Genomic DNA, 23550 nt, shown 5'->3' on the forward strand with positions numbered 1-23550 from the left:
CTCTGTAGTACATATACGAAGGCGACAGTCGAAATGTGGCTCAGCATATTCACTTGTACCTGTAGACCAACATTCAAGGTCAAGGAGGAAGCATGCAGCATCTATATGCAGCTTTCTTCGTCCACTCATATCATCTGGTCGTGGCATCACGCGATCATGTGTTTGAGAAGTCGTACTGGAATTCCGATCCATCAAAGTCGTTCATAGGAAATCCAAGGCCCTGAAAACTTTGTTCCCATGACGAGTTCCAGTCAATGGCGTCCATTGTTATGAGATCTTCGAGCAACCCGTTGTGCGAACTGTCATCGCCGATACTCCCTAGCCACGGTGTATCTTCAGGAGGCCAAGGACCAACATCACTTCTTACTGGTGCGGCTGCTTGATTTGACACAGCACGGTCGATCGTGTTGAGCACCGATGTCAGTCCTGCTGGATCTTGATAGTTGTCGGAATCAACAAGTGGCTGAACAGGTTCAAACGCAGAATCTATCAAGGGAGGATCCGACACATTGGATTGGCTGCCGTTGTCCTTCCTCTCCAAAAGGTGTACTTGTTGCATGACCAATTCTATTATTTGAGTGCGTTCTGCGGTCGATAGATTGGTGCTGGACTGCTGAGCTTGGACTAAGAGGCCTTTCAAGATGAGTTGCCATAGAAACTTGGCGGTGGTTTTCGTGCCTAGCTGAAGCCCATGGTCAATGAGATCTGTGATCTTTTGTAGGAGCGCCATTCTAGCTGATCCGTTGGCAGGTGCCGCAGATGCGGTATTATCGTTGCGTAACTCTGAAATGAGCTTCGTAGTCAGGCGCACTAGGTATACAGACACTTGTTGGGGCAGCGCTGGGGAAACTGCATCATCTAGCTCGCCGTCGAAGTGCATGGGATCTGTAAACCATTGGTCTTGGGCATGTGTAATAGGCACGCCGGAAGAATCCAGCCCTGCCGTAGTTTGTGTGTCTCTCAACACCAGATACAGGCTCTTGACAGCACATACGAGCCGGTTGAAGGTGCTCAGCATAAGAGCAGGCGCACGAGCCGAGTTGCTGCTTTCGTCAGAGGGCTCCCACTCTTCAATCCCATCTTCGTCGATCGGTCCAAGTAAGTCAAGTAATGATATCGGGAACAGAGGCTGCTGACCCAGAGCGACAGCACATAGTGTATCAAGGACCATACAAGCCAACAGAGCGCGGTGATGCGCGTCCTGTAGATTGTGGGTCGCCCGTGGCATGCCCTGGGTCACACTATTGACTGACTTGATTCGCAACATTGCCAGTCTCATGGCTTGCCCAACAAGCAGCCAAGCCTCCTCGACAGAACCCGAGGTGATCCGAGTAATACTAAGAACCAGTAGTGCTTGTACATAACCAAGGTCTTGTAGCTTAGACATTGTTGGTATTTCGTTTGCGAAGAGACTGGTAAAGTCCAAAACACCCGGGACGCTGAACCGGGCATGCTCCACGGTGTCTTCGGAAGTACTACCAGCTTTCACAGCTTTCCCAACGTTAAGTATGGCTAGTACGCAAGTACGTCCGCCGAGCTCGGCCTGATCTTTGTTCGCCCATGTATGGCAGAGACGGTAGATTCTGTGCTTTTCTGCCACTGGAAACCAGACATGCGTCGAGCGGAAGTAGTCGTCCACCACCTGGAGAACATCCGGTGGCAACTGTACTTGATCAGATGGCAGCATGTCCAAGGTAGCATCAGTCGAGAGCCGCGGCGACGACTCCGGCCATTGGGTTAGCGGCCGTGCAGAAGACTGTTGCCCCGGTGGACCGAATGAACGTTCTGCAGACGCCGTCTGTTCCTGGGCACTACGCACAGCAAAAATGTCAAGCTCCGTAGGAGCTAGACTACTGATTTTATGGCGTTGAAGGCGTTCAAAGCGGGGCAGAAGACGCTCGAGCTCGCGACATAGATCGGAGGAACGCCATGTCTTCAAGAGGCCGGCCTCATCGGCCTCATCCGTCCAAAGAGCCCCAAAGCCTCCTCGCTGAGGATCCTGCGTGCCGTTCTCGAGCACAGCAACGACTTCGGACTGAATTTCAGGCCGGCCCAGGATAGCTACTGCCCACGCTTTCTCTAGAGCATGGACCCAGCCTTCCTGGAGCCCGCGGCGTTTGACTTCGTGGGCATAATGGCACTCTCGCCCGGCGACAGCACAGCTGGAGCACTTCGGTTGCGCCCCATCACACTTTTCTTTCCGACGCCGACAATTGTTGCAGGCTTTGTCGATGCGATTGCGGGCTTTGATGCGCCTCTGGCTGAGTCGGAGGTCGGCATTGGAGCTCATTGGATGTGCTGACCAGGTGTCAGGATGCTGGCTAAATGCAGGACTTGGTCGATGACTAGTCCTCCCATGCTTAGCCCTGACAAGAATGAATGTTATGGAAAGGTAATCAATCGCTATGATAAGTTGCCCAAAATGATTCTCGCCCGGGCTTGCTTCATGCTTACTTGAGCAGTTAAAGCCTAGCGATGCCATGCGGGGCGAGGGGTTAATCTCAGGCTCGGCACGTGGGCCATGCCACCTACAAGAGTTGATTGGGTGGGGCGTTCGACGACCTTATAAGCAGTTGTCCGCTTGCTCGCTTCTTCTGTGCCGCCCGAAACTTCACTGACCTTTGGTGGCGAGTCGAGCTCTTCCTCTCGGGGTTTTGCAAGCGTGTCGTGTCTTTGCGTGGCTTCTGCATGCATACTATCTGGTTACAATGACTGGGATGCTCCAATCTGATGGCGAAGACTACCGAGCAGCCCTGTACAACTCGTCGCTACGAGCCAAATGCCTCCATCGCTCTTATCGGGATTCGGGGTGCAGGGAAGAGGTCGCTTGGGTTCATCGCAGCAGCCCATTTACGACGACGCTTCGTGAGTGAGGGCCTGTATTTCGAGAAGGTCACTGGATACAAGAAGTCCGCGTTCATCGAAAAGTTTGGCCAGGATGACTTCTACCGACGCAATGAAGAGGTCTTGCAGCAGATGCTTGATAGCCATGGCACCGGCTGTGTCCTCGAATGTGGCATGGCAACATTGACGACTGGTGCACGCACCATACTTCGCCAGTTCGCCCAGTCTCATCCAGTAATCCACATCGTTCGTGATTTCCAAAAGATTTCCCAAGCTTTGTCACTCAATGGCGATCAGAAAGCCCAGCTCTACAAGGCCGACCTTCGCCATCATTACTGTTCAAATTTCGAGTTCTTCAACCTCGAAGACAGTTCTCTAGGAGACATACATGATGCACATGTCAGTAGTGATCCGCCAAATCCTCGAATCCTTAGAGACGTCAAACTGGACTTTCAGAGGTTTATCGATTTCATCTGCCACCGACCTGGATTTCGCGATTCGGGGCCCTTTTCTTTATCAGCTCTTCCTCTGGAGCGCCGACGACACTCCTTTGTTACGTCTGTGAAGCTAAGCACACTTCTTGAGAATAACATGCCCGAGACCTGGCAAGACTCGGGCGAAGACGCCATCGAGCTTGTTTTAGACCTCTTCTCGGAAGGTACTTACAGGTCAATCAGCGAGCAAATCAGCCGATTGAAGAGAGCTCTCAAGATACCAATCGTGGTCTCCTTACCGAAACAGGAGGGTGCCGCTAACTTGACTCCTGAAATCACAGCGAGTACCCTTCAGTATGTTCTCAGGCTTGGTATTGACTACTTATTGGTCAATCTTGCCCTTGATGAGGTCGTCCATCGCACGTTGTTGGCAGACAAAGGTCCAACTACAATCATAGGTGATGGCGTCTTTCCGGACCCTACGGCGCGCGGCTGGCTCGATACGTGTCGGATTCAGCTTTGTGAAAATGCTGAAATGATCGGCTTCGACACAATAAGGTTGACGCAGCCCGCGCTCGAACGGCAGGACAACGAAGACGTTCGATATTTCGCTGCGCATGTCTCTCGAGCATACAGTATCACTGTCATCGCATACAATACCGGTCGCCTCGGGCGCACATCACGAGTCTTCAATCGACTTCTGACTCCCATACGCCACTGCACACGTGCCTCGCTCGCCTTCGTCGACGAGGATCCCGAGGACAAGATCACCATATCTGATGCGACCTCCGCCCTTTTCGAATGTTTCGAGATGGATTCGTTGGAATTCTACATTCTCGGCCAGTCAGTGTTCTACAGTTGCTCGCCGCCTATGCACAATGCTGCGTTTGAGCTATATGGTCTGCGCCACAGCTTTACCTTTCGGGAGATCGCAACATTCAGCGAGATTCTCGCCATTGCCAATACACCCACATTCGGCGGCTCTGCAATTAGTTTTCCATTTAAAGAAGATGCATTTCGAGCATGCACGGCAATGAGTCCCCATGCTTCCATCATCGGCTCGGTCAATACCTTGATTCCATTACGTCTGCTCCTGAATGAGAACACGGCTTCTTTGGAAGAACAAGCAGACAATCGGAACAACGCAGGCAAAGTCATTGGTCTGTATGGTGACAACAGCGACTGGTATGGAGTCTACATCAGTATCTTGAACAGACTCTCTCCTCGCAACACGGCCCGTCTGCACAAGACTACTGCCCTGGTTCTGGGAGCCGGAGGATCCGCTCGTGCCGTAATCTATGCGCTTGCTCAGCTCGAATGTGCTGAGATTCACGTGCGTAACAGAACATATGGGAATGCTGTCAAAGTTGCAGATCATTTCAATGCTTGGTGTGAGGCCGAGAACAGACCGTCGCGGGTTTCAGCCTGGAATGAACAGCAGCGGGAGTGGCCTGCTGACCTGGAGCTACCGACCATCGTCGTCAACTGTCTTCCATCACAAGCCTCTCTTTTCGATGATCATGATCAGGTAGCCGAACCCCTGCCATCAGCACTACTCGGAAACCCGTCTGGTGGTGTGGCAGTCAGCATATCCTACAATCCAAGAATCACGCCTTTCCTCCAACAGGTCATGAATTTCCGCGACGAATGTGGCATCCCATGGAGAATTGTGACTGGTGTAGACATTGTTTTTGAGCAGGCTCTTCTACAATTCGAGCAACTCTCCGGCTACAGAGCCCCAAAAGCTACAATGAGGCAAGCGCTCGAAAGTGCCACAGAAGTACGAACACTCCACTGAAAATGCTCGTCAATCTATTTGTTCCACATCCACGGGGGAGCCCTCACTAAGAGAGCGTCGGACTGCTTCACACACAGCTACCGCCGAAAGACCATCGACAACGGAACAAACAGGCTCCTCTAGGCATCGAGCCACATTTATGAAGTTGCGAACCTGACGCTGGTAGGCATCTTGGTGATTCCACTGCAGTTGCGACTGTTTCATTCCACTCAGTCGGCCCTTGTCCAAACATTCTGGTTGCCACAGTCTTCCATCAGGTACCGTCAATGTACCCCTGGAGCCGAAGAATCGATAACAGTCCTTACCCGTGAACGGGTATAGTGGGCTCTCGCCAATTGCACCCTCGATACTGAACGGGCTTGCTGCGTTGTCCAATGCCAAAAACGTCCCCACGACTCCACAGGTGAACTTCAGTGTTATCGCCACTCCCTCCTCAGCTGCATACCCTCGCGATGATATAGAGCTCTCGGCAAATACTCTCTGAATCGGACCAAGGAGGTACTGAAGCAGATCCACCTCATGGATCAAGTTGATCAGCACGACGTCGCCAGATTTCTCCCTGTGCCAAGCACCAGGTCCGTTAAAGTACTCATTCGGCTTCAGTGCGACCCATACCCCAGAAACGCCAATACATTGCCCGATGCTTCCGGTATCAAGAGACTGCTTGGCAGCTTCTATAGAGGGATGCGAGCGTCGGTGATGACCAATACAGACGCGAATCCCATTTTGTCGACAGACTTTGAGCAGAGCTTTCCCTTCTTCCACGGTTGTCGTGACCGGCTTCTCAATGAGAAGGTGGATGCCGTACTCTGAGAGCAGCTTCGAGATGGGTTCGTGTGTGCTGTTCGGGGTACAGACAATCGCGGCATCGACGTGGCTCGGAGACTGCAGCAAGCCTGTGGTATCCGTAAAGTATTCGCAGCCATATTCCTCAGCCAAGAGGCGGCCAGCCTCTGTGGGGTCCACGATCGCGCTCAGACAGCTGTCCGGGCAGTTCGCAACGAGACTCGCATGATGAGACCCGATGACACCAGCGCCGATGACAGCGATCGTAACCTTTTCGTGGCCTAAGGAGCCCATGATGCCGCAATGGTTCTAATTGAGAGGTCCTTGCAATCGCGTTCCTGTCTCTGAGATGTATGAATCTCGAGTTTGAGCATTCAAGTGCTCTTTCTCCAAAATGACAGGGTGCAGCAGGATGCTTTGCTTCGGCACAAGTCATGCCCGGAAAGAGAGACATGCAACACGTGCAGCATCCGCCTCGAACTTGTCCACCTCAACAGCACTACACGCTTGTCCCTCCCACAGCTCCGACGCGACATTGGCCTTGAAGATTAATTAGCGTCAGTAAATAAGACCTCGATGCTAGAGAGTGGTACGGTGCCAGCATGACTGCTTTTGATCGTGGGAAGATTCAGAGAGCTTGTTGGCAGGCACTGACCTCAGGTCAAGGTACACTTACATGTCACTACTACTCAGGCTATTCTAGGCTATACCGTTGCTTCATAGTCATCCATGATTTCTGAGCTCGCTCCGCATGCAGAGGAACAATTTGGGCATCTGTCTCCTCCAAGGACTGATTAAAGACTTCCATACTGACCCACCCAGTGTAGCCCAGACCCTCAGGTGCTGGGTCAAACACAGCCCTTAGAATCGGGTCGATGGGTAAGTAGCCCTCTTCCTCGCCCACAAACACCCTCATCCGCCGTGACCATGTCATCCTCGCCGGCTGCCCGTCCACCCACTCGCTACTCCCTGGAACAATAGGCTTTTGCGGTTTCCGCGCATCGGCAAACTGCACATAGAACACCTTTCTCCTGTCCAATGTCGTCGCCATCTCTGCCATGCTCTGTCGAAATCTGTCTCCGGCGCCTCCATCATCAGACACGACCCCGTCTGCGGTTTCAGGATCCGCCCACTCCCTACCCGCAAGATGAAATGCATCCAGGCACAACCCAAAGTTGTCGCGATCCACATCTTTAACGACCTCCCAAGCACCTCGCCAGGTATCCACGAACCGGCCCCAACACAGCCCTTCATATGCGAACCTCACTGGCGGATGCTCTTTGCCACCGAGATCGGCTAGGATGCGCAAGTCCTCGACTATGCGTAATCTATCCCCGGTCACCCCTTCAGCAAGAAAATTGCTCGGCACCTGAATGATATTCGCACCGAGCACTTTTACCAGCCTCAGCCACAGCCCCAACTTCTGCAGCCTTCTTCCCCGTTCCTCCAGATCCAGCAATCCTTCGTAGTGCATGAACGGCTGCAACACAATGACCTCGAGGTCGTTGGCGTCTGCCAACGCGCGGAAATCCCGCGCCGCGTCCAAGAGGTTTTCGTCAGAGATGGCGTCGTTGTCGCCGCCAACGTGGGATCTAGCGTGCCATTCCAAGTCTTCGTAGAAGCATTCGACTCCTTGGAAGCCCGCGCGTCCGGCGGCCGAGAGCTTGGCTTCGAGACTGTGGCCGGCGTACGCTCGGCCGAGGGAGAGAGAGGCGATTGCTGGTCGGTAGGTCGGCATCGGGTCCTGGCGTGCTTCTTTGAGTGCGAGCGTATACCACCTTCTCAGACGTCTAACATGGTTCTTTTATTCTGTATGTTCGATTGCGGTAGCGTGAATTGAATGGGTGTCACGGCTGCAGTTGCACCACTGCATATCAGTGTGCTTACATAACGTAGGGGTCCTGGGGTTGGTCCACCGGGTATGACTTTGTCCGATGCGTTAGTCAAATCGATCTATCGTGGGACTTTGTTTGGCTGCCAAAACCCAGCGGCCAGTCTTGAGTGATGTTGTCCGGAGGGTCGCAGAGGTCCTCCCAACACTCAGGGAAATTTGCAATCAACATCTACTGGAACCTCGGACCAAGAGAAAGCCACGGTTGGGCGCCAAGATTGGACGCGAGGACCTTGAGAATGGTCCACTGCTACGCTTGAAAGGTTCACGCGATAGCTCTCGAGCAGGCCTTCACGAGTCCTCAGTAATAAGTCAAAGGTGTGAGTGATCCACTGATTCGGTGTGGAAATTGATCCCAGTAGCAGTATCTCCTGCTTACACGAGTTGTCGTTGTACTTCTCTCGCGGGAACTACTTTGGATACGATGGGATTCTGTAGATTCCGCTTACTGCCATCATACTGGATCCTTCGAGTACAGGAAGCATACTTTATTGAATTCATCACAAATGGCTTGTCAGGCCAGCCAGAGCACCATATATCACCTGTTTGTCTCCCAAGAATCTTTTCTCTGCGGTCTGCCAGTTAATGACGCTCCAGATCTGCTTCAGGTAATCCGCTTTGGCGTTGAGATACTGTAGGTAGTAGGCGTGCTCCCACATGTCCACACCTAGCACGATAAGCTTTCCGCCTGCGGGTAAATCTTGATCTTTCGAGGTCGTTAGGTCGAGAGCATCGGTTGCCGCATCCTTCACAAGCCACATCCAGCCACTGCCCTGAATCGCGAGTGCTCCGGCTTCAAAAGCAGCTTTGAAGCTATCGAAAGAGACCCAGCGCTTGGAGATGGCGGCAGCGAGGGACGGCGCCGAGGACGCAACGTCCTCAGAGTTGCTCGAAGTTGGCGCTAGTGATTCCCAGAACAAGGTATGGTTGATATGACCACCGGCGTTGAACTTTATAGCGGACTGTAGTTCAAGTTGTTTGATGAGGTCTGAGGAATTTATCGCATCCGAGTAAGAAGCAAGGGCTTTGTTGAGATTTGCAACATAGGTCTTATGATGGCGATTATAATGTAGGTCCATAATCTGGGCTGAGATAGCAGGTTCAAGGGCCTATTGAGATCAGTGCGTTAAATTCTGAACCTGAGGAGCTGATACATGCATTTCTACATAGGGGCTCATGGCTCCGGCTTCCCAAGAAGCGACAGGATTTGATGTTCTGGGTCACAGAGGTAGAGTGTACTTACATCGAGCTTGTACCCAAGCTCAGGCTGGCTGTATTGTTCCGGCATGGCAAATGGCGGCGGATCAGATGCTCTGAATCAGTGAGCACGACTTTTAAAGGGAGAAGGGAAAAGAAGGAAAGAGAGTTATCGTTCTGCTTGCAGATGACTCTGGTTGTAGCCTGTGGGTCCCGTTGCGGAGATGCGTATCATCTCATCGCAGGGTACGCGGACAACCATTGCACTCGAGGGTCGCGCGAAACTTGCTCATCAGTGGGGTGTCGCGTCAACAGGAGAAGGCGTTGCTGAATGGAGCTGTATGGAGTGTCACTGAGGCTAACCCAACTACGGCCGTGCCCAGACTGAGCACATTAACAAACGCTAACTACTGTGGTCTAGCGTATGCTGTAGGTTGTGAGAAGTATTGACAACTTTTATGTATGTAGTACAGCTGGGCTGGAGCTGCCCGTATGTAAGCACATACTGTCTGCTTTGCGTTATCGAAATAGTGCTCAGCAGCGATGTGTGGTCCAGAGACTCCTCGCAATGCTCCAGCCGGTGACTTGGTCGCAACCATCTTTCCGTCCAAGTCGCGTCCCACGCGATCAGCATTGCCGCCATGTCGTCTGCTGCTGAGCCAAGCATGCACTGGGCAAGTGTTGGCGGAGTTGAGATGCGAAGAAGGTCAGAGCCAACCACACCTGTCCGGACAACGTCTTCGTGTGGAGGTCCAGTAAGTCCCAGCACCACATCTATCAGACGATGTAGTGACTGAGCAATCTTCCAGGAAGTTCTCAAGACCAGTACATCTCTCGAGCAAGATTAGGACTGCCACCAAGCCCGACATACTCACAGCGTTCATGGTCCCACTCGACGAACCGCCGCAAGCAGTTGTACCGATATCTTGCGAGCTGCCTAGAGATCAAGTTTCGTTCGATCTTACCGTTGGAAACCGAGGGATTGTAGGGAGGCCAGTGCAAATAGCTGATGGGTCGGGACAGCTTTTGGGAGATGGTATCATTGGCTGGAACTGAAAGCAAATTACCGCTGACATCTGCGGCTGCATGATGCGAGAACCGTTCGAAGGCTCGAAGGTATCATGATGGCCCTTATGTGTCATAGCACCTCCATAGAGCCACGAGTATTGTACCATGGTTCGTATTTATTGACAGGCAACTATGATATTGGTGTATAAAATGACGCCTCCTATGTTGGACCGAGGTTTTGCCGGTCTAGTTGAATCGTTCCGTCCGATGCATTATATTCAGCCCACAGCCGCATTTATCAGAATGCTGATTCCCATAGTACTCGGGTATGATGCTGAGCACGCCTCGGGTTAAGATACAGAATCGCAATTTTCGACCTGCACGGCTTGCACAGCCGATTTGTGAAGGATCGCCTTCACAATCAAAACCGTGTTGACGCTCGACATTGTTGACAGAGACACAAGACTCAGAGAGAATATAGAAGACATACACAAAAGCTCGGATACAAGCTTTCAGAGCCCTGACATGATTACTGCTGGAATGAGCGTTGTACAAACACATATGGGAGTCAGGCAGTGAAAGTCTTGGCGGATGCAGTTACGTTTAGTTCCAGAAGTATTGAAAAGTGAAGTTGTACAAGTATTTCAGTGACTGCCAGACCTTGAACTACCTTTCTAGACCATGGGATGGCCTCCAAATATTAGTGCTAGAAGCAGTGTAGCACTAGCCTTCAAGCACAAGCTTTGTCGAGTGCAATCATGATTAGACTAAGTACATCGTTAGCTCCCACAAAAGGCTTAACCGTCTTTGTCACTCGTTGACAGGAGCAGGCACTGACGGTGCGAACCTATGCCGAGTAGAGTGTACCAACATCATACCTCCGTAGCATACCGCCCGTCGTCCAGTTGCTGAACATGTACCCCAACGCGCCACCGCTAGTAGTCGCATATAGCGACCCGTGTTTCAGGTCACACTGCTAGTCCCAAACTTGGCAGCTGTATGCCCCGTGATCTTGGTGTGTCAGTTGTGCTGCCAGCAACGATATCGATAGTTGAGACCTGAGCCCCCGCCGTGACATCTCGCGACAGAGTGACTTCACCCACGCTACTGACTATCCAGGCGTTGCCAGCAAAGTCGATGGCGAAGTCGTCGAAACGACGTCGGGAAATGCGTTGTCAACGATCGGATCCCCCGGGCCTGTAGCCTCACCCGTCAGGACATCGATCGGAATACCGTTGAAAGGTCCGGTATCTGTGCTGTCGAAGTACAGATAGCCCTCACGAACGCTAATAGCGTTGATGCCCAGTGCGAGAGTGCGAGCATGCGGACGAGAGCATCGAGGCCGGGGCAAGTTGATTGGCTACAGCGAAAGCTTGTGTCTGCAACCCGTATGACGCTAACCCGTCTGAGGGCAGCCGCTTCTGACTAATTCAAGTACCTCCTCGATACTTGTGTCCAAGCAGATAGATTCGATCCTATGGGTTTCAGACCAAGGTTTCTTCTGCTGCCAACTTTGTTGATCCATTGAAGGAGACCTCATACCAACAACGGCGCAGCATGTTGCCCTCCGCAATCATCTCAGCTATGGTACAAAACCCGTAATCCTAACGCCGTGCCACCGGGTTCTGAATCGTTTCATGATGAGTCAGCGGCGGTATCGGTGTCATATGTTGTGATATATCCAGACTTCGTGAATCCAATTGCGCTCAGACGTTCATTTAGCAAGACTTCCCAGAATACTCGCATCAGCCGTGCATAGTCCACTCCAGGTCGCCCATGCCTAGCTTGCGTCCGCCTTGCCACGCCTGAAACTCAGAATCGATATCGACCTGTTCCAGCGGCACATCCGGATAAATTAGGAGGATCCTTTGAGAAGAGAACGGGAGTCAAGCACATGCAACAGCATGGTGGCACTGAGAAGACCATCTTCATCTGGCTGTTCTCCAGCACGATCTTCATCTTACGCAACTCGTCAACTTGCCACTTGGTACCGATGATGGACGGGTCGGCTCGACGGTCAAGCTTCATGACCAGCCGCTCCAAGTTCGAGAATCGCTTGAGCAAGACCTTTAGCCAGCGTTTCTGGTTGTTCGCAAGGCCCTGATCCGGAGCACCGCCAAGAGCGAGGTCTTTGATGTGCGGAGCGGTCAAGGAGATACGAGTTCCAAACCAACAGCCCAACTCGAGCGTGGCGATGTTGAAAGCGAGGGTGCTTCCAAAAAGGGGTATCAGCTCACTAAATACTGTACGACAGGTCTGAAGGAGTCGAGCAAGACCAAGGGCACTTGAAGTTTGGATTTCGTGTTGATTGTGCAAGTGGTGATAATCAACTGGAAACTCTTGGAAATACTTTCCAGTGGACAGACAAGGATGTTCTCTGAGCTGATCTTCGGTAGCTCTGAGTCTGGGGACATGTTTGCAAACTTCTGGGCAGGCGATGACCCCAACTTGCCTTGAGAGCAGACATTTGTACACCATGAGACGCACTTCGGTGGGGAGAACTAGAAACTCGAACTGGCGAAGATAGGCTGGAGCGTTCATGGTGGCGTAGGAGACAACTGATACTAGACGGTTCTGGGGAGGGTTAATGGTGACAAGGCACAGTTTGGAATTCGGCGTATTTCGTTTGTGCCGGGCTCGAAGGATTGTTGGAAGTGAAGGCTGTGTATCAGCAGACGAGACGTTGATGAAATACTTATGATAGGTAGAAATCAGACGGGGTAGTTGCTTCAGTGACAAGTGTGCCTCGTCACTCATACGATCCCGGGCAGAAGATCCTTCGTCTTTGTCGAAGCAGTGACTAGGGCGCCAAGAGGCAGTTGATAAGTGAAAGAAGCAGGCGGAAATCCAATCAAAGTTCCAATCACTATTGGGCGAACACCTTTGTCTCACACCTTCCCGACGCCAGTTCCTTTGTCAGGAACCATAGACATCTCTTGCCCAGTGCTGTTCACAATCGAAGCACGACCTTGCCCACCACCTTACCATCCCATAGCGACTGTACTGCCTCTTCAGCTTGTGAAAATTGGTAGACCTTGTCTATTATGTCGTCGAATCGCATCTGAGTTGCCTCCAACGCTTCACATAGGTCCTCCATATCTTCTGGTGGGCCGGCATTGATTCCCCTGGCACGTATATATCAGGCAACCGTCTCAAACAATGGAGGGATATCTTCTTACCTCAATAGTACTCGGCGGTCGATGATAGTCGGCACGAGCTCCTGCAGATCTGTTGCCTGCTGCTTGCCCAAGTAGCCGACCTGGCTGACAATGCCACCTCGCCGCGTACACTTGAGGCTCTTCACCAACGATGACGCCCCTCCATTCTCAATCACCAGATCAACACCAATTCCATTCGTGAGTCTTAGCACCTCCTCGTGCCAGTCTGGCGTTTTGGAGTAGTTGACCGTCTGGATTTCTGGCGTACCGAACAACTTCTTCATCTTGTCGAGTTTGGCATCGCTGGATGATGTCAGGATGACTTTAAGGCCAGACGCTCGTGCTAGCTTCAGCGCCCAGCTGCTTACGCCCCCAGTACCTGTGTCACGCCCAATCAGTACAAAGATCTACTCACCAACTCTCGCGAGGATCATCAAGCTTAGTCAGCCACCTACCTTGGATAACCACACTCTTCCCGATACCCATGCCTCTCAACGCTGCCCACGCCGTCACACCGGCGCACGGGATCAACGCCGCGCTCTCCCATGGCAGATACGTGGGCAACCGTCCCAGCACCGCCTCATCATACACGATATGCGTCGCAAGCACGCCATCCTCATTTGCCGCCAGCCATGACCGGCCCGTGGAGCGGTGCGCCAGATATTCGGTATCGGTGGTCGGTCCCACACGGTCACCGACCTTGAAACGCCGGACGTTCTGGCCCAGGCCGATGACTTCGCCGGCGGCATCGTTGCAGATGATGCCGTTGGGTATCACGGGCCAGGGGTTGCCGCCATTAGCGATGTTCGCGTCGCGGTAGTTGAGCGAGACAGCGTGGACGCGGATCAGGACTGATGTGGGCGCCAGAGGATGAGGGAGTGGCTCTGTAACTAACTTGAGGCGGGGAGCACCGGGGCTGTGGTCGTCTGTGCGACGCCAGGCTTGTCGTTCTGTGGGAAGTGAGGAGGTCATCTTTGGTAGAACGGGCTATAGCGGCAGTGATGGTTGTGGTAATTGTCTGAACAATAGTGCTGGTACTCGAAGAGCCCTTGCGAGATAAGTGCCTGTAGCTCTCAGATAGGGGATATGGCAGCAATTTGTCAGCCCGGCGGTCATCTCTTGCTAGTCAATCATGAGCGCTTCAAACGCCAGAACTCCATGTAAAGTTCGGCTCCGGATCCCGCCAAGAGTTGCGTGCTTGATAACAGTAATGACATATTTGGTAAGCTTCTGTACAGAAACGGTATGCTTGCCGCTGCTGGTCACCCACATAAAAGACATATGTATTTGTTGATCTCAAATGATGGAGCCTCATCGTCGTCACGACTTGACCACACATAATATCAGGATGAAGCAGAATTTCGGTGTGGTCCGAGTCGATACCGGACGGGCAGTCCTCAGGGGAATCCCTGTACCTCGCCTGCAGGACGACTATATGATCGTTCGCCCTGTAACGATAGCACTAAATCCAACCGATTGGACTACCCTCGACGCTCCCGGTCAGCCTGGATCCATAGTCGGCTGTGATTACGCTGGAGTGGTGGTGGAAGTCGGTAAAGGTGTCAAAAGAAATTTCAAGCCGGGTGATCGGGTAGCGGGATACGCGCACGGGGGTAAGCCGAATCGGGGTATACGAATGAGCGCCCTCAGCCACTGACGTTTCGGTTGTAATCAGGCAACGATGCAAATCATGAGCACGGAGCATTTGCCCGGTACATAACGGTCAAAGGCGATACGCAGTGGCATATCCCCAGTGGTGTTAGCTTCGAAGATGCAAGCACTGTCGGTGTCGGGCTCACTACCTTGGGTTATGGTCTATACAAAGTTCTTGGCTTGCCGTGGCCCGAGGTCACTGCTCCGCCTCAACACGGGGAAGTTCTGATCTATGGTGGGAGCACAGCCACGGGCGCTCTTGCAATCCAATTTGCGAAGCTGTATGTCCAGACTACTACCAAGATGCTGCATCGATGCGGTCGACCGCCCTCTGACATTTCTGAATAGATCTGGTTTCAAGGTCTTGGCCACCGCATCCCCCAAGAACTTCGAACGGGTGAAAACCCTTGGGGCCGATGCGGTGTTTGACTACGTAAGTCTTCTTCCCGCACTTAACAGTTCCACCTGACGCGCCCAGCGAGATCCATCTGTGGGCAAGCAGATCCGGGAGGCGACGCAGAACCGGCTATCCCAGGTCTTCGACTGCGTCTCGACAGAAGAGACAGCCGCCATCTGTGCAGATGCAATAGGCTCATCTGGCGGCAAGTACTGCACTCTTCTCGGCCCTAAATGTCCTCGATCCGATGTCGAAACGACCTTCTTCCTTGGATACTCTGTCAGTGGCGAGGCGTATATCTTTGAGGGCGAGAGCTTCGAAGCAGATCCAGATCTTTTCGAGCACGGTGTCAGGTTCGTAGAAGCGACAGAGGCGATTTGGTCGCAGGGAAAATTTGTGACGCACCCGGTCAGACTTGAGAAGGGTGGTTTGAGAGGAGCGCTGGAGGAGGGCCTGCAGATCTTGCGGGAAGGCCGGTACAGCGGGGAGAAATTAGTGTACCGTGTTGAAGAGACGGACTGGCCAACGTCTTAGGATAATAGTATCTGCCGTGTTCGTTCTCTGAAGGTCTTGCAGCTCTCAGGGCATAGTTGAGGCTGATAGTGTTCAGATAGGACACTTCTCCACCCGGAGATTGCCCCTTCTGTTGTCCCCTTCCAAATGATTCCACCCTCGGAGGACGGTGGAAAGAAAGCAGAGAAATCTCCTGTCCTGCTTCAGCAGCTACAGTGCCCACCGCCTCACTTTGCCCTCCGCATCTTTCGTCCCAGCCTTGTTCATCCTCCCATACACGACCCTCAACCCCAATGCCATCGCCGCCACGCCAAAACTGCAAGCCGCGCACACGAAGTTCCCCGTCGGATACCCCCGGCTACTCTCGTCCGCACGCCATATCCACTGCGCGATGATCTGGCTCAAGCCAGCACAGCTGTTGTTCAGCGCTGTGGCGATAGCCATGGTTGTGACGCTCGGTACGTTGCACGTGACCCACGCACTCAGGGGGGCTGAGACGGGGAAGGCGCCCACGGCGGCGACGCAGAGGCAGGCGTAGCGGGCGCCATAGGCGTCGTGCGGTAAGAGTCCGGCCGCAAGCCAGCCGCAGCCACCGACGATAGAATTGAAGGCGATATGCAAGCCTCGTGCGTTGAAGTGATCGGCTGAATAGCTCACCAACAGGGCGCAGATGTAGCCGACAATCCAGGGTGGGATGACGAGGAGTTGGGCTTCAATCGAGGAATAGCCCAGGCCTGTGACGATGGTTGGGGTGAAGAAGGTGAACGACCCGAGGGGTATGCAGTCGATGATCTGGGAAAGGATTATTAGTATGCATGTTTGAATGGTGAAGCAGCCCGTGAGCAACATACGTAGGTAAAGTAATGCGCCAGCATTCTGGGGCTAAGGCAGGTCTGCTTGACTGCCTCTTTGCTAGACTTCTCCTTGGTGTGACCGCCCCCATCGATCTTGAGCCGGTCTTCGGCGAACTTCTTGTCCTCGTCGGACAGCCAGCGCGCGGTAGAGGGGTAGTCGGGCAGGAAGAAGACAACCAAGACGGTGCAAACGGCAGTGATCAGGCCTTCGATGATGAATAACCATCGGAAACCCTCCAACCCGCTCACACCGTTCAGCTTTCCCATACCATAACCAATACTTCCCCCAAACGCGCCGGCGAGGTTTGCATGCGCAACTACGAATGCGATGCGCAGCGAACGCTCTTCCTGTCTATACCAAAAGGTGATGAAGTAGACGATACCTCCCGTTCGTTAGTACCGCACGTCGTTCTCTTGGGGTGGCCCTGGGATAGACACTGGGACGAACATACCTGGAAACTACAGACGTCGGAAATCTGAATCAGTCACCATACACCAGACGTCGACCGATGGAAGTTCTTCAAGGGGAAAGATACTTACAAAGCCTGCCTCGAAAGCACCGATCATAAAGCGCAGCACGACGACTGTTGCATAGTTCTGCACGCCGGCAAAGCCAATGGTCGTAACTCCCCAAGCAAAGAGCAGGAAGCCGAGCCATAAACTCGGCTTCACATATTTTTTCATTATCCAGTTGCTGGGAACCTCGAACAAGCCATACGCCAAGCTAAAGAGCGATACGGCAACGGCGTAATCTGTGGCATCCATGCCGGTGTGCGAGAGCATGTCGTCCTTGGTTTCAGCATTGAGTACCTTTGCATTGCCGATGTTCCCCCTGTCGAGGTAGTTTAATAGGTAGATCCACGCGCACAGAGGAAGAATACGCAAGTCTGCGCGGCGGACAATGCTGCGGTTGCGGGCTCTGTCGTTCAATAGCTCGAGGTCAAGTTCGGGGTGGTCCGCGGCAGGCGGTGATGAAGCCTCTTTCTGGGAGGTGTCAGCAGCAGTGGTATGTAGGCAACGTTTTCGGGCCTACATCAATGATCTGTTCATCGTGAACGCCTGCCGGAAGGCTCTGTTTCTCCATATTGCCGCTTGAGGGTCGAGCGAGTCCACTGAGGATGACAGTAGACGTAAAGAACGAGCAACATTGGGGCTACGCCTGTCTTTTGACTGGCAGGCTATCGATTGGAGGTTCCTATATCCTCGGGAAGGGCTCCGTTGATCAAGGGTTCCGCTGGATCTCCAACTGAGGCTGTTCCAAAGATATCAAGCGACGGCACGTGTTGTGGAACGTGTCCGGCAGGTTGTGACCTATGCGGGAGCTATGACGAGAAGCCTCAGGGGTCGCTGCGGGGGAGAGTTCAGACTTTGAGAGCTTTTGGCAGTGATCTGCTTCGATGTTGCAGCCTAAGACCGGAGCCGGAGAGGCCATCTCCGAAGCCAAGGAAGCTTCCCAGAGAGCGTAAGGGAGCTTGACGATCGTACCTGTCTGAGGGTCTCGTAGAAGCATGACCTCGAACTCCAGGCTGGGCTGGGCTCTGAGGTGGGGAGAAGAAGACCACGCAATGTGCCTGATGGCAGCACGAGCAACTACACCCACATACCAAGGCTGCTCCGCAAGTTGGGGATGTGGGGTCAATTGATGGAGAGCGGGGAAAGCGAATTGTGGCATCGGTGGTATATAGCCGTGAAGAGGCCGTCAAAGCACGAGGAATGCCTGCGGTGGGTTGGGCAGAGCAGCATTAGGGAGTCATCGCAGACACAGATCCAGAGCAAGAAGTACTGTAACCATGGACCCAGCAGAATTTGGTATTTCAACCCTGCCATTGCAGCATGCGCCCTACGATATCATCTCCCGAGACACACTAGCCGGAACGAACAACGGTAAAGTCGCGATCATCACCGGCGCTCAGCGAGGCATCGGAGCCGCGATTGCGGAATCACTCGCGGCATCAGGGGCGAATGTAGCCTTACTCGACCTCTCCGAAGAGTCGCTAGCGCAGACTGCAGCAGCCTGTGACGCTCACGGCGTCAAGGTGAAGACGTACGGGTGCGATGTGACGGACGATGCCAGAGTGAAGGAAGTTCTTAGCTCAATCGAAAAGGACTTGGGTCCCATCGAGTAAGTACTTGCAGCAGCTTGCACTTAGAGACTTACCTTCTGATAGCGTACTCGTCAACAATGCCGGTGTCATGGTGCATCGCCCATTGCTCATGTCGACGTTCAGTGGCTTTTGGCGGCAGATCGAGGTCAATTTCAAAGGCGTAAGCACCCCCTCTGCTCTTTGATCTTCATGTCCTAACAAGCCAGCCACTGCTTCTCATGTCCGAGATCCTACCGCGTATGCGTGACCGAGGCCACGGCTGCATCATCAACATCGCCTCTCGAAGTGGCACTGTAGATGTGCCCATGGCACTCGGCTACAACACATCCAAAGCCGCACTGATTCGGGCCACTCACACTATGCAGCGAGAGATGGAAGTCGACGGTCTCGACCCTGCGATCCACATGTACGCGCTTCATCCAGGTGGCGTTCTGACGGACATGGGTGGCTCAGAGGCGGCACCGGACGTAAAGGCCAAGTACGGAGACCACACGCGCGATGAAGCGACCTTCAGATCCTTGTTCAAGGACCCGCCAATCCTTTGTGGCCAAACATGTGCTTTTCTGGCCGCCGGAAAGGGAAAGGAGCTGCGTGGTCTCTATATCGACTGTCGTCAGGATATGGCCAAACTGTTGGCTGTTGGTCGTGAACGCCTGCTTGGCGAGAAGTACAACACTCTGGGTGTAAAGTTCTTGGAAGGGTACTGCAATGAGCCTTAATTTGAGCTCATTGCAAACTTGCTGTTGCGCCTCAATTGCTCGCCATATCGCCAGAACAGGAAGGGCGCCGGGATCAGTAGCAGAGTAAGGAAGCCGAGAAGGCTGGTCGCCCACTTCGTTCCCAATGTCTCGTACATCCTCGGGGCAGCTAATGGTAGTCCGGCGGCAACGGCGCTTCGAACCGCGGTATTGGCAGCGATGGCAGAGGCGCTGACTGGAAGATATATGTCTATAATATAGACTACTCCCACGGCAAAAATGAGCATGATCCCCGCACCAGTAAAGAAGATCGGAATGACTTGAACCATCCAATGCTCATCAGACGACCACGCCAGCCAAAAAAGCCCCACGGGCAAGAGGAACGAGCCAAGCATGACGGGCGGGAGTCGATCCTCAGGACAGACTCTGCCGCGAGCGATTAATCGTGGCTCAAACCATTTGGCATAGAAGATCGAGACACCGACAGATGCTGATGTGATGCCGAGGAGCATGCTTAGAAACGGTAGAGAAGCTGCGGACTGTGGCCATTGGCGATCGTGGCGGAAAATGTATGGGATGGCGAAGAACGAAAGGTATTGGATGCCATATGCGAGACTTGCGTACATGGTCATGACATCCAGCTGCACCGGTCAGCACAGCTTCTTGTATATCGTGATAATACTTACCATAACCTCATGACGTAGCATGGCGACGGGCCGGATCATGTACTTGGACAGGAATGTTTTCCATTCTGGCTTGGGATCCTTCCTTAGGACAGGCAAGTACGTCTCCGGGACCAGGATAACAGCGGGAATGCCGAAGAAGCCAGCCATAACCAGTGTAACCCACGCGGTCCATCTCCAACCCAAGGTCTCAACAATATAAACACCGACAATCGGACCCATACACGGGCCGACGAAGCAGACAACGGCATACATTGCGGATGCGGTACCCCTGGCCGCCGGCGACCAGAAGTCGGCGTACGTGGCACTTACCAATGCTACAGGTGCCGCTCCAAACGCCCCTGCGAGGAATCGTAGGATCAGGATTCCAGCAAGATTATGGACAAGCGCCAATGGGATCTGGACGATGGCGAAGATAACATAACCGGTGAAAATTGGGATCTTTCTTCCAAAGACCTCGGATGTCGGACCCCTGGGCAGGCCGCGGAAACGCGACAGTCAGTAAAGCAAGTCGCTAAGAGTACATAGACAGGTAGAGCGATCGCAACTCACCAGAACAGCGGTCCCACGGCAAATCCCAGCACATATAGCGATACACCCAGTATCATCACCGTCGTGGTGGTGTTGAACTCTTCAGCCGTGACCGCGAATGTCGACGAGAAGACCGAGCTGCCAAACGTGACTGTGAAGGTAATGGCCGCGAGCAGAGCCGTGATGGTGCATTTCCTCCAGAACGGGAGGTCGTGCGGATCAAGGCCGATCTGCTTCTCGTTGACCGCTGGCGGAACGGGCGCCGCCTTCAGCCCTTCGGCATCTGCCTTGTCCATGGCTGTGTCGCCTCACTCAGCACGCACAGTCGTCGACGTGGTATAGTTGAGCAAGAGCAGTTCATCCCTTGTAAGCACCGCAGCATGGTCATATCATAAATCATAAGCGAACGACTTCTGGGCGCTTATTGTGCCGAACTCCGAAGGGGCTTGAGGCTGTGCTGCAGCCGAGGTACCTGTGTAAGCATGACTTCCAATAAACTGATCAAGTCCTTCTTACATCTCTACCGCGTTCGTTGCGTCGAAAAGTATTAATATATGGCTACATGCATGGAACATATTCACACATTGATGATTCAGCCGCAATTGCAATCCCCCATCTCGGGGCTTTACACATACGCCAGTTCGTCAGTCTTCGGTCAGATCGACAACTTCGATGGCCCTTGAATGCCTCGTTGCGGCTCTGTTACTACCTGAACTCCCGACTCCGGCATCATCCTCGTCCCGGGCACGCTTGTTAGTCGAGCTCGCTGATGCATGATTTAGGGGCGCTCTTGGTGCAACTCCGTTGTTGCCGTGGTCCGTAATGAGCATCTCGACATCCTTCTGCTTGATCGCTTCATAGGTCGATGGGCCAATGAACTCAACAAGGCTGCCCGTCTGCTCGATCGGCGCAACCTGGCCCCAGAAGTCGGCCTCCCTGACTCTTCACAGCCTGTGCTTCTCGTCATAAGCGTCACGATTTTTCGTGATCTGCCGTACGGGTGGATTCGAATTCCTGAGCGTGGTTGTAGTGTAAGCCACGAACCCGCATCTATTAAGAGACAGATTGTCGCCAAAGATGGCGTGAAGATCATGGCGATGCCTTTTGCTGACCGGAATCCTGCAGATGGTCCTTTAGGATCTCGCAGGAACGTATTTACCTTGCTGCAATCACGACAGATGTAGGAGCCTTCCCTCATGGCATAACTCCGCGGCGGTTTAGGCTTCACACCAACGTGATTCTTTGCATGCCGATGCGGTACTGTTTCGATGATGCTTGTAGAGGCGTCGGTAGGCGATCGGTCGGGCATGAGCAGAATCGAGACTTCTTTGCCCGGTACGTGTACTGCAAATGGCAGGAGTGTGTGCCGGAGGTCATCGGTAGCTGCGGAACTACATGCTGCCTGCAGGCAGCTTTCCACTGGGCGTGGCGCATTGGTGGCATCAGGGTCACAGCCGATTGCATTGACCTCCCGATGATCTGTCAAGCGCAGGAGCTCCATGAGATCTATGCCCGTAATGACGGCTTTCTGTGTCTCTGTGGTGTCGAAGGAACTCAGGGCGGCCGCGATATCGGTACTATCGAGGCTGAATTTGGCCCAGATTTATACAAGAACCTTTCGAATTATAGCTGTGCGTTCATCTTCGCCGGCACCCAGCAATTGCTGATAAGTGCCTAGACGTAGGCAGAAGCCAGCCTGAAAGCTAGTAGGGGCCTCGAAAAGAGCGGTCTCAAGGCTCGTCCTGCGGCATTTTATCAGAGTGAGGTCTCCCCGACAGACACACGGGCTGTTTGACATGGAAAGACGGCTCTCATACCTGCTCGCAGCGTCTGTATTGGCCAACATCTTCGACAAAGCTGCGCCTTCAGCCTTGTGGAACGTTCACGTATCAGACCCAACACAATTGATTAGTGTCGACTCCAGCCACTGCTGACATTCTGTCTGGGCTTCGTCAGACATTGCGGAGCTAGCGTCCTTGAAGCCGCCAGTAATGAGTTGGTGTGCCTCATATCTCGCGTCAATGCCGCAGCGGCAATTCACCGCCTTCACAACACTTCACGGGGTTCAGCATGTCATCAACAAGGGTGGGCGTTCCGAGAAAGTACACACCTCGTGCGCGTGTATTTCGGTCCAAACAAATCAATGCAGCGTCCTAGCTGGTGGAAGCTGTCGGTCGTGAGCCCCTCGGTGAGTCGAGGTAAGGCACATTCCAATATGTCCATCGTGCCTGTCTCCAACCCAATCTGAGCCATGTCCTTAATGCATATCTGCCGAGCTTCGTCCCCATCTTTGGAACTCTGTCCGTATAGTGACCGACCATAGACGTATCTGAACGGGTCTCGTTCTTCTGCAGCTCGAAGAAGTGTTGTGCACAGTTGGCCGAACTTTGTGTGGCGCAGATCGGCTAGTCCAAAAGCCAGCCCCGAGTTCTTCCAGCCATTGCCGAGCAATGCGCCATTTGCGGTCGCCTCTGAACATGAATCTGTGTAGCGTATTCGAAGGGACGATGAGAATGGCCTGATGAGGTCTGTCAACAATCAGAGGGAAAGAAGTAGGCAATACTGGCAATATTCCTATACCAATAGATTGAGGTGCAGTGCAGCCTTCGTTACCAGTATCTCCCGAATGCTCTTCATCATCTGGATAATCCTCGTCCCAGCCCTCCGGGTCCAATATGTTGACCTCCTCCCATTCAGCATCCTTTAGGACTTTAGATCCATCGAAAGATACGAAATTATTAGGCTCATATTCCGATTGCACTCCTCGCCTTCCAATGATGAAGGTGCGCTCATTCTGTTCATAAACCTTGGATTTCCAACGTTGTCCTCATCGTCTCTGACAACCTCCGGCTGTAGAGTACGTAAGTAAACCGAGGCACCCACAGCGGCCGCCGCATGCTTTAAGCACTCAGCCTTTGCATGATGTTGCCCTTGCAGTCTGTCCAGGCCGAGGCTGGCTCCAGTATACTGATGTTCAAGCCTGTAAGCGAGAAAGGTGGG

The 23550-nt window shown here is 53.2% G+C and overlaps 10 protein-coding genes across 10 annotated transcripts; 3 read left to right on the forward strand and 7 right to left on the reverse strand.

Moving 5' to 3' along the window:
* Window positions 1–154: 154 nt before the first annotated feature.
* On the reverse strand, window positions 155–2290 carry HMPREF1541_05529 (uncharacterized protein; the record flags this gene model as incomplete). Its single annotated transcript, XM_008719869.1, has 1 exon — window positions 155–2290. One exon carries the CDS (start codon window positions 2288–2290, stop codon window positions 155–157), a length of 2136 nt encoding a protein of 711 aa, XP_008718091.1.
* A 440-nt stretch (window positions 2291–2730) lies between these two features.
* On the forward strand, window positions 2731–5076 carry HMPREF1541_05530 (uncharacterized protein; the record flags this gene model as incomplete). The annotated part of the gene is made up of 1 exon (XM_008719870.1): window positions 2731–5076. The coding sequence occupies one exon, from the start codon at window positions 2731–2733 to the stop codon at window positions 5074–5076; it is 2346 nt and encodes a 781-aa protein (XP_008718092.1).
* A 9-nt stretch (window positions 5077–5085) lies between these two features.
* On the reverse strand, window positions 5086–6156 carry HMPREF1541_05531 (uncharacterized protein; the record flags this gene model as incomplete). The annotated part of the gene is made up of 1 exon (XM_008719871.1): window positions 5086–6156. The coding sequence occupies one exon, from the start codon at window positions 6154–6156 to the stop codon at window positions 5086–5088; it is 1071 nt and encodes a 356-aa protein (XP_008718093.1).
* Window positions 6157–6556: 400 nt separating this feature from the next.
* HMPREF1541_05532 (uncharacterized protein) lies at window positions 6557–7600 on the reverse strand (the record flags this gene model as incomplete). The annotated part of the gene is made up of 1 exon (XM_008719872.1): window positions 6557–7600. The coding sequence occupies one exon, from the start codon at window positions 7598–7600 to the stop codon at window positions 6557–6559; it is 1044 nt and encodes a 347-aa protein (XP_008718094.1).
* Window positions 7601–8253: 653 nt separating this feature from the next.
* Window positions 8254–9041, reverse strand: HMPREF1541_05533 (uncharacterized protein; the record flags this gene model as incomplete). Its single annotated transcript, XM_008719873.1, has 2 exons — window positions 8254–8862; window positions 8997–9041. 2 exons carry the CDS (start codon window positions 9039–9041, stop codon window positions 8254–8256), a joined length of 654 nt encoding a protein of 217 aa, XP_008718095.1.
* Window positions 9042–12908: 3867 nt separating this feature from the next.
* Window positions 12909–14088, reverse strand: HMPREF1541_05534 (uncharacterized protein; the record flags this gene model as incomplete). Its single annotated transcript, XM_008719874.1, has 3 exons — window positions 12909–13083; window positions 13138–13495; window positions 13572–14088. 3 exons carry the CDS (start codon window positions 14086–14088, stop codon window positions 12909–12911), a joined length of 1050 nt encoding a protein of 349 aa, XP_008718096.1.
* A 376-nt stretch (window positions 14089–14464) lies between these two features.
* HMPREF1541_05535 (uncharacterized protein) lies at window positions 14465–15700 on the forward strand (the record flags this gene model as incomplete). The annotated part of the gene is made up of 4 exons (XM_008719875.1): window positions 14465–14729; window positions 14792–15050; window positions 15118–15202; window positions 15248–15700. The coding sequence occupies 4 exons, from the start codon at window positions 14465–14467 to the stop codon at window positions 15698–15700; spliced, it is 1062 nt and encodes a 353-aa protein (XP_008718097.1).
* A 189-nt stretch (window positions 15701–15889) lies between these two features.
* On the reverse strand, window positions 15890–17617 carry HMPREF1541_05536 (uncharacterized protein; the record flags this gene model as incomplete). Its single annotated transcript, XM_008719876.1, has 5 exons — window positions 15890–16471; window positions 16531–16916; window positions 16986–16992; window positions 17074–17517; window positions 17567–17617. 5 exons carry the CDS (start codon window positions 17615–17617, stop codon window positions 15890–15892), a joined length of 1470 nt encoding a protein of 489 aa, XP_008718098.1.
* Window positions 17618–18323: 706 nt separating this feature from the next.
* On the forward strand, window positions 18324–19357 carry HMPREF1541_05537 (uncharacterized protein; the record flags this gene model as incomplete). The annotated part of the gene is made up of 3 exons (XM_008719877.1): window positions 18324–18655; window positions 18702–18798; window positions 18845–19357. The coding sequence occupies 3 exons, from the start codon at window positions 18324–18326 to the stop codon at window positions 19355–19357; spliced, it is 942 nt and encodes a 313-aa protein (XP_008718099.1).
* A 148-nt stretch (window positions 19358–19505) lies between these two features.
* On the reverse strand, window positions 19506–20846 carry HMPREF1541_05538 (uncharacterized protein; the record flags this gene model as incomplete). Its single annotated transcript, XM_008719878.1, has 4 exons — window positions 19506–19567; window positions 19635–19977; window positions 20023–20491; window positions 20572–20846. The coding sequence occupies 4 exons, from the start codon at window positions 20844–20846 to the stop codon at window positions 19506–19508; spliced, it is 1149 nt and encodes a 382-aa protein (XP_008718100.1).
* Window positions 20847–23550: the final 2704 nt, after the last annotated feature.

Source organism: Cyphellophora europaea, assembly GCF_000365145.1.
Source record: "Cyphellophora europaea CBS 101466 unplaced genomic scaffold supercont1.5, whole genome shotgun sequence".
Taxonomy (NCBI): domain Eukaryota; kingdom Fungi; phylum Ascomycota; class Eurotiomycetes; order Chaetothyriales; family Cyphellophoraceae; genus Cyphellophora; species Cyphellophora europaea.